Below are 14,392 nucleotides of genomic sequence, written 5' to 3'. Positions count from 1 at the left end.
ATTATTAACGTTCAGACTGATTAAAATATTTGACTCTTGTATAGCAGCCATCTGCTAAGCAAGCCTAGTAAAAACTCTGCATGTTCTAATTTTCAGATTCTCACAAACATCCTTCTCCATCCTCATCCAGTTAATTTTGATTTCAAAGAACACAGATATGATGCAGCGGAAGTTCAAAATACATACATGTGATCTGTTGACACCTGATTGAGACTGTGGATGAGCTGTGAAACCAGATTTTCATCCCTGCAAGCCAGAAGGCAGTTCACCTCTTCAGCTATACGTCCATTGAAAAGCAGGCTTTTTGTTGTTGTAGCAGGTAATGGTGATGGAAGAGGCAGCTGGTTCAAAACTGTTATCAGATAACAGAAAAGAGATCAGAGTCATTTCATGGAACACAGTAATAGAAATATGCACACTTTCTTACTCCCTCACGTGATTAAGAAAACTTGATTTAAAATAGGCATTTAAATATAGGGAAGATTACTCGATTTTTTTTTTTTTTTTTTTGATTAAACACACACAAAAATGCTGGACACTATTTCAAATAAAGTAATGCAGTCAAGTCTAAAAGTTATATTACTACATTACTGTAAATATTTAACTGTGCTAAGGCAAGTATTATGAATAAAAGCATACTTTTAAACATTCCAGAATATTAAGCCACTTATATATATCAGCTTTCTCTTTGAGCCAAAAGCATTAATAAAAAAATGAAATGCAAAATCCCTGCAGTTGCATGCAGTACTGTAAGTGCACTAAGAATATACTTTAAGTTTTCTACTCTGTTCTTAATTTTTAATTAATGTTCCTACTTTGTATGGTCAGGGTAGATGAAAACCAAACAAACAGAAACATAAATCCACCCCCAAAACAATCCACAAAAAAAAAAACAAACAACAACCAATTTAAGCCACTAATTAATTTCTCTGGTTTTTCTTGTCTTGTATTTGTTCATATGTAAGTCATCTTCTCAAGAAGAGGCTAATATCATTGGTTGGTATGACTACTAAAATGTCACCTCAGTCAATATACCTATTCATAAATCTTGGTAAAAAAGATTTAATTAAAACACCCATCACAATATTTCTGTGCGCTTATAAACCAGCACACGGTAATTTCTGAGGTCATTCTCAGGCCTGCAGACATAACAAGAAGTGTACCTTATAAGCCCTGACTGGATGATTTGCAGAGCTACACAGACAAGAGGAGAGTAAGCCAGAAGAGTCCAAAAAGCCAGCTACAGAGAAAAATCAATTTCTTGGGTCCACAAAAAAAAGCTGGCACTAACTTCAAGTTCCCAGGCTGGTTAAAGCTCTCAGATAAAAAAAACAAACAAACAACAAACAAAACCAAAAAGCCTCAAGCAAAATACACTCTTTTATGTTTTGAAATGCTTTAATAAAAAAAAAAAAAAAAGGGGTGTGTGTGGAATTCCCATATTTTTCCCCCTACATAATGTATACCATTACTGTATTTAGAAATACACTGCAATTCAAACAGAAGTGTATAATATATTAAAACAGCTAGCTTTCAGATTACATTGAATGTGTCAGAAACCTGGAAAAAATTAGCAAGATCAGTAAACCATATTTATTAAAACAGTATAAATTTATCTGGTCAACTAGCTACTCTACTACCTCTGGTCATCATGTCCCCTGTGTTTTTAGGGCAACAGGTCTTGCCTGTTGCACTTCCTTATTTTCAGACAGAGAAAAATAAACCAAAGCAGTTACAAAACTATCTCTTTCAGCTGCTCTGCTGTTTCTAAAAAACAGATAAACATGACAGATAAAGAAGCAAATGAACCTAACACAAGGGCTAATCCTACCAAACACAGTGGAAGTGTTCCAAGAAACTCTTGTACCAGGGGCCTGGCCAGTGACTTCTACCAGTTAAGTATTTTGATTTTCTTCAGAACCTTACCTGCAAATATTTAATGCTGGAAAACTTCCATATCCTGGAAACTTACTCTTTGCATACTGATGATTCATTATTAGATATACATGAAGATATATAAAAACACCCATAAACACATAAGCAGCATCTTCCAATTTGGTATTTCAGAATATCAGAATGACATGAAGATGTTTTTTTCTTCCAATACATCCTCTTTTTTTACCGTAGGCAGTTAAATTCAATTGCTGGGTACGTACGTACATATTCCAAGTGTCCCTTGGAAAGTTTCCACATTTCAGTAGTAGTATAATAAAAACAAGAGCTTAGATGTACCCATGTCAGAGTCCAATTATCCTCAGACAACTGAGCTATGAATCCTTTCCTACACTTTATAAACAACAAGCATCTTTGTTCAAACTACTCTTATTACAATGGTTATTCTAGGACCTCATTACAGTATAATAGATTTCCTCTTAGTTTTCTCTAAAAATATATATTTGGTCACATTATAAACCATTTGGGTTTGTGCCAGTATCAGGTTTTGATGTAAATAGTCCTTGCATCTTGTCTTCCTGATACATTTAAAGACAGTACACGCACCTTATCTACCCGTTTTGTTAGGCTGAACAGCTATGAAAGAAGACTCACAGTTTCAGCTGCTGATTTCCATTGTAGCAGCCAATCTTCGCACCTATTAATTAGGGCAACTTTTTTGTACCTTGTCCAAAATTAAGGAACTAGGTTTCAAGTATATTCAGCATATTCCACAACTCTAGCTGGTTAGTTGAGCATCAGTCTAATCCTCCCTCTCCCTCTCCCTCCCTCTCTCTTTCTGTTTCTCCCTCTCCATCACTCTGTCGTGTTGATCATGATGATATGTGTTTTAGACAAGCATTTTATAATTTATCTGGTTCTCTTCATTTGGGGGGGTACCCAGATATACTAATGAATGATATTCCGAACAAACACACCCTATCCCTAGCACTGTTCACGGCCAGGCTGGATGGGGCTTGGAGCAGCCCAGCCTAGCAGAAGGTGTCCCCGCCCATGTCAGGGGCTTGGAACTGGAAGGTATTTAAGGCCCTTTCCAACACAAACCATTCTGCGATTCCATGAAACAATGAGTTCCTGTATTTTGTTTCAAGTTTCCTTAAGGATTTTTTCTTTAACATGCATTTCACTTCATGTTTAAATTAGTATGTTTCATTTGAATAGATTTTCAAAATTAAAGCAGTGAGAAAATTAACATTTTTAATGTCAAATCTGATTTTGAATAATTCTACCTCTATGAAATTTTAAAATAAAACTATTTTTAGTATTTTGAAAATGCAGATATTTACCAAAGAGGTACAAAACAGCATAGCAAAGTCAAGAAAAAGAAGAATACTTACGGTCTGTAAGACTAGCAATCCCTGCAAGAGTAGTGATAGGAACATGAGGCATATCCCCATTCATCCTGAAGTTCTGGGATAGTAGTGCCTACACAGATATTTTAATTCAGGTGCCAGCTATCATTACTTCCCATCTCCCAAGCACTAAAAAAAAAAAAAAAAAAAAAAAAAAAAAGGGGGGGGAGGGGAGAAAAAGAAAAAAAAGACATGAAAAGAAGCAAATGAAAATTCTCAGTTTACTTTTTCAGAATTTTAAATTCAGTAACATAAATGAAACACAGACCATACCCTCAGTTGTATACTATGTAAATTTTGTCGAGACTGAGTAGAGCAATGTAGATTTTAAATATTCAATGATATTAAGCAATCAGAAGGCAAGCTTCTGGTCTCAGAAGGAGAGTCCTTCACCAAAAAAGATGCAAGATAAGGCAATTAGAAGACAATCTGCTCAGGTAACACAGAACCAACTCGAAACTGTTATCAAAACTTCTATTAGCTCATACACATACCCAGTGTGATTAATTACAGCTGCCATATTCACTTTCCAGTTTTGTAGGAGGAGATATTTTTCATATAAGAGTAACACAACCAAAAGGAGTAAATTACAGATGCAAAAAGCAAGGAGTAAACTATGTGACAAATACAAAACCTCGGTATAATTTAAAAGTAGTTGCTATTTCAAAATTCATCTGAAAATATCTAATATTAACTACCGTCTGGTCAAACTACTACCAGAAACCGTATCACCCCCCTTCACAACGGGAGTTTAGCCCTTGTGAAGGGGGTTTAGCCACCTTCAGAAAAGGTAGCTGAAGAAAAGGTTTAGCTGCCACAGAACTAGCTCATTTATTTCCTGTAAAACAGCATAGTTTATATTCAACTACTGAAAAGCGAATCTGTTCACTCAGTTTACACTAACCATAAAGATCCCAACTTAAAAAAAAAATAAAAAAAATCATCACAATAATTTCGACTGCAGTTCCAAAACAACAAAACTTTGCGAAGATCACACATTACAATCCACTATTATACTAGAAAAATGGAAAAATAAAAAATTGCATATAGTGTTTTTGAAGGCAAAAAAATTAAAAGAATTCAACATGAATACGGCTACTTACTATAGACAGGCACCTGCGTTAACAGTTTTGGTAATAGCAAAGAGACTCCGGTAAGCATTTACATTATATACTAAGGAGACAGAAGTCATGATTTGCTGACTTTACAAGACAATATTTTTAAGAATTAAATTATACAGTTATTTAATGGGAAAAATTCCTCCAAAACCAGATACTTAGAAATTAGACAATTAGAAACCTTCTCCACAGATATATAAGAAACCTGAAATGGCAAGACCTTAGAGTGAAGCAAGTGCAGTAAGCTGGTATGGTCAGGAAAGAGCAAACTTTCTTTTGTAGAGGAGAGTAAAAGGGGTTGGTTTGTTTAGCTAAGAAAACAAAGGTCAAGAGGGGATGTGACTGCTCTCTCTAAAGCAGTCAAAGAAGGTTACAAAGGAAGAATGCTACAGCACAACGCTAGCACAACAATAAATGGGGCATGAGTGCAAGCAAGAAGAAAATGAGAAGAGAGCTTTTCACCATCTGAGCTGCCAACATTTGGAAGAGCTTCCATTAAGAATAGTATAGATAAGCATGGATCATAGAGTTGTTACAGAAGGGACAGGATGTAGTTACCTGCATCAGCTGGGAACTACACATAGCAATTCAAGAATTCTGCCTCTTACTTAAGTTTTTGTAAGTATGAGAATGTGAGTAAACAGGTGAGAGAAAACAAAAGACCAAGAGAGATGGGATTAAATAATGAGATTAGGTTATACAACAGGCACAATACAAAGAAACCACAAAGGAGTATCTGGGTCCAAATACTGAGCCTGTTGTGTTGAGAGCAAAACTGTTATACAACTGGCAAACAAAGTGGGATACAACTCCAGAACTAGAGACTAAAATCCAGTCATATTTGATGTCACCAAGAACATCAGTAAACTCACTCAGTTAAGGAATTTAAAATATCGAGCAGCTGGGGGGGGGGGGGGGGGGGAATTGACGCTTCCACATCAGATAGGTTCTTTCACGCAAAAATATCAGGAGAGGAAGCAACAACAGCCTGATTGACAGACAAGTTTTGTTGTAGGGTTTCTTTATTTTCCATTCCCCAAGTGTAGTAAGAGTTAGAAGTACTACATTGTAGCCGCTCACAATTAGTTGAGAAGAATCAACATTTTACAATATCCAGAAAAGAAACAAAACCCAATGGTACTTTTCCAGCTGCTGCAGCATCTGACTGTCAATGAAACGACAAGAGGCCTCTGACCACTTGTTACTATATGAAGGTTCAAGCCCTGCATTTATGAAACGTTCCTCCTCAAAAAAAAAAAAAAAAAAAATCAGTTCTTCCCAGCTCAGCTATGTGCACGCATGATAACAGTGGAAAACAGAATAAAGGGAAAAATCTGTTTTTGTGCAGTAATAAACACGTTGAACAGTAATGCAAAGATAAGGAACCAACTTCTTTCAGAAATTTCCTATATACACTTAAATGTTTCATTTGCCATTCCCAGGGTATTCTTTCATTTATTATGACTATTTTAAAAATAACTTGTATATAACTGACTTAATATATTTCTGAGAAGAATATGAGAGACAAAATTAGATGGATTAAAACTGCATTTTAAAGAATGACTATGTTATTAGATCTCTATGTTTCTATTTTTCAAAGCATTTTGTTAAATAGAATACTTTAAATACACTTACATTTTATTTAGTTTACCTTATTAAATCTCAATTTAGAATTAAATACTTTTAAATGTGGTTTTCATTTCTTACATGCTGAGTAGCATCATATTGATGCAACTGCAGCACCATGATCAAAGTTGACTTCTGTAGCTGCACACTGAAAGTAAACCAGTACAACTCAGGTATTGGCTGTTTGATAATTTTGGTGAGCAGTGGACTTTTTCCTTTCTTTTAGATAAGGAAACATGCTACTAGAAATTTAAGAATCCTCGCCTCATAGCTAGTTTTAAACTTTCACACTTGGCAATAAACTACCTTTCTTTCTAGTCACTAAATGAAGCTCTGCTATTTATCAATCCTTAATAAAAAAAATTAAAAAAAAATAAAGTCACTTAAAGAATGAGGGAGAGGCAGAAAGAGACTGAACGCTCTCTAATTCTCACTGAAACAAGATACTGAGTGAGGTACATCACAAGATTTACCCACAAGAGGACGCATTTCTGGTTTCCATGCCAGAGTTACAGTACACTAATTTTCCAGAACTAAATGCTATCAAAACGACTTCAAAAAATACTAAGGAAGGAGATACAGCTGTCAAAACACAGCCTAATATGTAAGTACCTGAGGGGCATGGGGGAGAGGAGAAACACACATTCATGATATAAAGCATTTCAACACTTCGACAACACTAAGTCAATCTTACAAAAAGTCAGAACTGCAACTGCACATTAATTAATCACTGATCAAGCTGTCTAAAGTTAAAATAATACTGCAAGAAACTAAGAAGCTACCTGATATTAACCTAACTTCAACACCCAATGAGGAGCAGTGCTTGTAGCATATGGAAGGAAGTAAAGAGAAAGGGAGCGATAGGAGGGTGGTGGTGTCAGAAATGAAGACTCATTATTAACAATAAAAGCCCAAGAAAACTCACTAGCACTTATGAAATCAGGAAGTTCACAGCACACACAGAACAGTTTCACCTTCTACAATACTAGGTACAAAAAATTGTTTGAAAATACAAATACAGAAATCTCAGAAGCACAAAACCAGATGAAAATCAGTGTACTAGTGAAATCTTGTGTTGGATTAAGTGATCAGCCAGCACAACCAGTGATGCTGCCAAAGCAAACGAAAAATTAAATAGTTTGAGATAAAAATTACCTAGACCAATTTTTAAACCAGTATTAGCATGTGTTTACTACAACTATTCCCATAACAGGTGCTTGAATAACTAAAACCACTGTAAGAAAAGAAACCTTAGTGAAAATGACTGTAGTGTGCCAATTGTAAGCTGCTTCTGAATATAAAGAAAGCTTAGAAAAAAAATTTTGAGAAACCAGCTTCTTTGTCTGTGGCTACTACCACATTCCTTTGTGCTCCACTGTTCTAGTCCATAACAATGACATTAATGTCTCTGCTGCCCATGGAATACTAGTGGCAGTGGCACCATAGTAAATGGCAAGAGAAACCCCCAGTAAAGGTGGTGGAAGCATACACAGTATGAGAGGTCTGTGGATTCAAGAAAAGATGCCCCTAAAGCAGATGCACACAAATTTCCACCAGGGTAAAATAATAAAGGATTGAATCTGTAATAACTCTTCCTCTGGAACGAGAGGAGGTGAAATGACACAACTGAACCATCACAAATTTCAAAAGTTAAAAAAAAAGGGGGGGAAGAAAAAAAATAATCAGACTAAGCCATGTGCAGAGAGCAGAGACCAATGGGTAGTACACAGCTTCCCTGATACACATGATGCAGAAGTGGTCAGGCTAGTTTGACAAAGACCAAGCTGCATGTTGCGGTCGACATGCTGGAGTAAAGGTATACCAACCGGCAGAACACTGACACATTTGAGAAGTGTGCCAATGCCAACCTCATTGAGTTCAATAAGGCCAAGTGCAAGGTCTTGCACCTCTATCAGGGCAATCCCAAGCATCAAAATAAGCATGAGCAGGAGGTCATGGGAGATGATTCTTCCCTACTAAACTGCTCTTGTGAAACCCCAAATGCAGTCCTGCATTCAACTCCTGGGCCCTGAACACAAGAAACACATGGACCTGTTAGAGCAAGTCCAGAGGAGGCACACAGATGATCAGAGGGCTGGAGCACTTCTCCTCTGAAAACAGGCTGAGTTAGTTGGGCTTGTTCATCCTGAAGAAGGCTCAGGGAGACCTTCAAGCAGCCTTCCAGTACCCAAAGGAGGGGTACAAGAAAGGTGGATAAGGACTTTTACAAGAGCAAGTAGTGACAGGACAAGGAAGAATGGAGGATTATGTATTAGGAAAAAAAATTCACTGTTAGGGTGGTGAGGCATTGGCTCAGGTTGCCCAGAGAAGCTGTGGCTGCCCCATCTCTGGCAGTGTTCAAGGCTAGGCTGGATGGGGCTTGGAGCAACCTGGTGTAGCGGAAGGTGTCCCTGCCTGTGGCAGGGGGGTTGGAACTGGATGAGCTTTAAGGCCCCTTCCAACACAAACCCTTCTATGAGTCTATGATTCTTTGTGAATGTCTAGGAGCAAATACTGACTTTTACTGAAATTTCAATTACAAAGGGTGAAAATACATTAAAACACAGTTTCCTGAAAAGAAGGAGCAGGTCTCTTGCAGCATTAGAACCTTTTCTTGCTAAAGCTGTATCCTTCTTCAAAGCACAGGAAACTTTAATTTTTATTCATTATATGTGATACAAAAATTAAAAAGTACTTACAAGCAGTGTTCCTCACTAAAAATAACATCTCATATATTTAATTTGGATGCCTTAGCATGAAGAACTCTTTAAAATGAGTCTATATCAAGTCCTTCATATACAAATAAAACATTTAACCAACAAGTAAAAGCCTATTCTTTCACAAAACATAATCTGACCCAAAAATTTTCAGAAAAATCAGATTATATTTAAAAAGTGTTGTGATGATCAACAAGTGTAGCTTATTTTGGCAAAAGAGAAAAAAAGTAAATCTCAGAATTACTGAATTTTATGGAAAACACCCTATATGTCAATGAGGCTATGTAAATAAGCATACAGCTTTACAGGAAAATGTATTTCTTGCTATTTTATTACAGAACTAATGCAAAACAGAATCTGCTTAAAAGCCTTACTGTAAGGCAGCTCAGCTGTCTCCTTAAAACACGGCGATTAAATTTAAGTGAATGGAACATAAATCTTGTACCTGGTTCCAAAGTAAGATACTAATGGCTCCTTCTCATTAGAAAAGTGATACAAGATTGAATCATACTGATAAGATAGCAAAAACTAAGTCAAAGAACTCATATGTTTTAAAAATTTAGCTTGCATAAAATTCACATTATTTTTGCAGGCACAAGTGCATTGATAGCTATGACTCATGCAATACCTTACAAGTGTAATTATATTTTCCAGGTCTGCAAAATAAAGTAGGTAAAACTTCTGTCAGGGGGAATCCAGCAATTCAGGGAGTTTATTTCCACTCCTTTTCCATCTTTTTAAGCAATAAATACCCTCTTTATGATATTCATTCATGTCAAAGTTCCTAACACTACTGAGAGCTACTGAATTCTTTTGTCCTGCAGAAGCAAATGTATGATTAAACTGTAAAAACCTAACTTTGCTAGGCAGCAGTCATGATATTAGGTGTAGTGAGAAATTCAAACATAAAAGGAAAACCCCAAGCAGTAGTTCATGCATGTATTTCCTATCTGCACTACATAATCCACACACAACTTTTATTCCAACAAAGTAGTACATCTGTAATTGCACTTTTTTGGTGAGCATAACCCTTTTGCTTGCTCAGGCACACACAGAGCAGCAGACAATAGATACAGTTCACTTTATTGAAAGAAAATGACTAGAAGATGAAGAAGAGCACAAAAAATTAAAAGGGTTCTGTAGGTCAGATATGTCAAATGGAGAACACTTTAGGTTGCAACACACATCTTTGTTAACAAAGTAGCTCTGACAGGCATGAGAGGAAGTAGCAGCTTGGTTTTTTTTTTTATGTTAGCTGGTAGTAGTGCTGACCTTTTCTAAAAACAGTTGTATATTGACATTTACTTCTATTTTAAAGACTTTTTTTCTTTAATCAGGTTGGATCTTAACCAGGCTAAAAACCTACTGACTAAACACTGAACCAAAACCTATTTAAGTCAGCAGTCTTCCAATTTTTAATCTTGCATTTCTGTCTTTGAACTCTCTCAGATGATTCATAACCTTTATGATACAAAACTGAGAAGAAATAAACCTGTTGAGGCAGCAGCTGATTTTGCACAAGTTACGTATTTTTTGCCTCATTTTTGACGCTGAAAAACAATTAAAATCTTTCCAAGCTTCTTTAATACACTCTAAGAACAGTTACATATTTTTTGCCTCATTTTTGACTCTGAAAAACAATTAAAATCTTTCCAAGCTTCTTTAGTACACTCCAAGAAAACAGACACAGAAGTTTTTCTTTAGATATCCACAAAAAATGGCAACATAAAATTTTACATAAACAGATTTAGTGTGTTGCATTTCAAAAGCGCCTCACTTCTTTTTTGTATTGGAATTAATATTGACCTATAATACCTTATTCCCTTTGCCCTAATACTCATCTCTTTGCCTGTTTATCAACTTCAGCTCTGTGCATGTTTAAGACTGATGCTGTATAGAGCTGCAGGTGGCTGTTTTTTTTCCGGAGTGCTGTATTATTTCTCCTCAACCCCTTACCACAGCAATGCGATTCCTCTTTCCAAAGGATCTATGATAGCTCTCCCAACACAGACAGTTTCCTCCCCTCACATCAAATCCACTCCCACACCTCAGCTGCTAGATGGAAGACAGAGTATGTGCTGTGGCCTCTTCCTTAATGGGGACATGAGTATCTCTCCTCTATTCTCAACCAACTTTCACAAATCAAACTGTCTTGAGACTTTCACCCTCTGTAAAATATAACTGAAATTAGCTTATGCTTTCCAAAATTATCAGACTGAGGACTTACAGATAAACAGTGCCATGATCATTAAGGAGAAAATTATTAAATAAATCAGTGTTTCTACTGACTATATACAGAAACACATAAAGATCATGGCTTCTACTGTCCTACTGTACACATCTGCACAATTACTAGTAAGGGAATTATTTTTGTAATTTTACAGTATTCGCTACCCAATTTTTTTCCCATTTGGCTCATTTTACAAAAGGTAGCTTATATTGCTCATGCAACATACAGATAAGATACGTTCTCTCTAGAGTATGCTAACTTCAAAAAGACAAAACCTCCAAAATAATACAATTTAACATTTAAAGTAACATTACTAACATCTTGCTAAACCACTCTGATTGGAAAGACTGAACATGAGAGAAAAAGTAACTTTTTAAAAAAATAAATGCAGTGTTAGTGTCTAATAAATACAATAATTGTGCAAGAGACTTCAAACATATAAAAATTTTCATCACTTGGTTACCGATTTTATATAGTGTTTAAATTCTAAAATTGAGGATTACATATATATTTTTGCATACAACATCCAACCTAGCAATCCTAAAAAAAAGTAAAGCTCCATGATTTTTTTAACTACAAAAGTATTTTTTTTAACTACAAAAGAGTCAGGAGTCTCTGGTTCTTTCCTTTATGTTTTTGGTGTTTTTTTTTTAAATTATCTTCCTATCCTATTCAATTATCATTTCTATTAACATTACAAACAAAAATATTATAAACGAGCATGTAAAACAGTATCACTAGTCAGCCAAGATATTCCTTTTCCCAACTGCACACACTAAAAGCTTTTTCTCATATGAGCACTGCAGTCAGCTAAACTTCTGGAGTACAATGAACTCAAAGACATAGCATAGGAAACAAACAAACTACACCTGGAAAAAACCATACATGTTCACAAAGTTATCAATAAGCCCTTAAGTATATAACACAACATCTAGAGTTACAGTGTTGGAATTACTGTTAACCAACTAAACTCAAACAATGACCAGCTCGCTATGAGCAACCAGGGCTAAATGGTAACAAACAGGTATGTCTCAATATCTAGGAAAAATACTATATTAGGGTAAGATCTCTGTACGTTTGGGGATGGATTCATACAGCTAACCAGGAAAGACTCCTGTGACATCCTGAACTTCTGCTGCTGATTCTCCTATGGCTGCAGCACAGACACAACAGAAGTTTCTTTTGCTCCCAAACTGTGCTAAAAGGAGGGATGCAGTTCCAAGAAAAGCATTTATTTAAAGCGGTGTTTCTTTCATCTTACTGATCATCTTCTATATCCTACCCTTGACAGTCTGCATATTACAAATCTAAACCAAAGCTACCTATTTTGCAACAGGTTAAAGCAATTGGTTTGCAAAGCTGCTTACAGGCTTCAATCAAGCTTAACTTCCCAACTTTCAAATTTTTCAAAATTACCAATATCACAGCATAAACAAACATTCCATCAATAACAATAAGGTAGAATCTCAAAATTATGATGGTCACGCACAAAAAACTTCTCTTTTCACCTGTCCATGTTGAGCATTCCCAGCCCACCTCCACAGGGTACTACAGCAACACAAAGAAACACAGAAGAGCTGACAACATCTGAAAGCATACTTGTCAAAGTAATAGTCTGGAGCAAACTAAAAGGTAGAGTAGTTCTACAGATAGGATTACCACAACAAGTTAGTATAAAACAAGTACAATGAAGAACACTACCTTAAGGAAAACCTCCTTATGCATAGAAACTCCCTAAAACATGCATCTGTGTTTTGGTTAGGTTTTTTTCTTTAACAGACTTAACTATCTCAAACCGGTATGAAATCTTCTTCATACGTAAGTAGAGTTCACTCAATGAAAATTTTACAGTAAATAAAACCAACTGAATTCAAGCTACTAATTCTGAAAGACAATATAAACTTAAATGTTCAGTGTAGCTCAACTAAATCACCTGAAAGCATTTCTTCCTGTTAATTTACATTAAAAGCCTTAAGTGTTGTTACGTAGACATAGTTTGAGTAGTCCTTTTAATTTCTATTTATTTGGACAAAGTCAGTCACACATCTTGAAAACAGTTCAGGTGAACACAAATAATACACCTGTGATTTAGCTGTGAACTAGCTCCAGTTTTGTTTCTCCAAGAAACAGGTTAAATTCCAGGTTTCACATTGTACATTTCTATGGTACACTTCTGGTACAAACTTATCAATCAGAACAAAAGTGGATAGAACAAATAAAAGAAAACAGAAAGTCTACTATGACATTTCAAGACTGAATCATTGCTAATCTAGAGGGAGAACAATGCCAAAACCAAGGTAGATACACTGGAGACCACGTAAAAACACTGCAGGTCATGTAAAGAAATTAGACTGTGGGAGATCAATAGGAGATTTTATTTTCACTTTCAAGAGCAAAGCAGGATCATAATCCATGACACAAAAAGCTGAGAAACTTTCCCACTGAGAAACTATGCTAAAAACCTCACTTCATTTGAAGACTATTTTGGAAAACACAAAATACAGCCCTTCCATAACGGCTATATCCTCCTTCCATGGCAATTCCAGAAGGCACAAGGCTAGAGGAGCTGAAGACCAAAGAGCTCATGGAACAGTCTATGAAACCAATGTGATTTCCAGCCAAACAAGTTAGCCTTTGCTGCCATTTTTCCCACATCATGATGTCAGTCACAGATCTTGACATCATGATTCATTTATTAATCCCTTTCCTCCATAAAACACGGTCTGCCCATGCAGGTATTTCTGCAGAGCTCTCCTTTTCATTATGCAGAAAACAAGTCACTTCAAATGTGAAAGGACTAAAGATTACCATCAAGCTAACACTGGAACTGAAGAACGCTTTTTAGTAAAAATGAGGTAGATAGTCCATGATAACAAATACCAAGGGCAGTGCATATATTCAATTTCCTTTCCCTCTTCCTGTCCTACACTTCCAGGGTGAAGGAAGTAATAGAGGACTACTACTCTGCTCATGCATCCATGATTTTGCATACCCCACTATTTTTCTCCCAATTAAAAAAAAAATAAATAAAAATTTATGTATTCAAAGAGACTATCTCATTTTTTTTTTTAGCAGTACTATTTATTATACCTGGCACATAGCTGCCAGACTTACTCTACAATAAAATAAAGACAATTCAACCCTTTAGACAACATATTTTATTACACTGAGGAAGAAAACATTTCCTGAAACCTGAGGCTCCCTGTTCCAAAAAGAATAATTTAAACAACCCACTGAACAACTCCATATTAACAAAATTAGTATTTGCAGAACTCCTTCTCTAAAAGCATGCATTTAGGCATTTTCTCCATTTTCATTTAAAAAAAGAGTAGTAATACTTTCAGATTACACAGTTGCATATAACATATCTAATCTTGACATTGACATTAATAGCAA

The 14,392-nt window shown here is 35.8% G+C and overlaps 1 protein-coding gene across 8 annotated transcripts in view; it reads right to left on the bottom strand.

Moving 5' to 3' along the window:
* NIPBL (NIPBL cohesin loading factor) overlaps positions 1–14,392 on the bottom strand; it is a 156,197-nt gene that overhangs the window by 94,905 nt on the left and 46,900 nt on the right. For all 8 annotated transcript variants that reach the window (XM_057414299.1, XM_057414301.1, XM_057414300.1 and 5 more), the window contains exons 2-3: positions 3,291–3,434; positions 187–352 (exon numbers count right to left, since the gene is read on the bottom strand). In XM_057414299.1, the coding sequence (XP_057270282.1) occupies positions 187–352; positions 3,291–3,354 (230 nt within the window). In that variant the 5' untranslated portion in view covers positions 3,355–3,434. The remainder of the gene's footprint in view (positions 1–186; positions 353–3,290; positions 3,435–14,392) is intronic.

The sequence above is a fragment of the Pezoporus wallicus genome, unplaced genomic scaffold, assembly GCF_028554395.1.
Source record: "Pezoporus wallicus isolate ANWC-B61680 ecotype Strahan unplaced genomic scaffold, APGP_CSIRO_Pwel_v1 scaffold_8004, whole genome shotgun sequence".
NCBI classification, from domain to species: domain Eukaryota; kingdom Metazoa; phylum Chordata; class Aves; order Psittaciformes; family Psittacidae; genus Pezoporus; species Pezoporus wallicus.
Note: the sequence above shows the minus strand (reverse complement) of the source record. Positions and strands in the feature narration are given on the sequence as shown.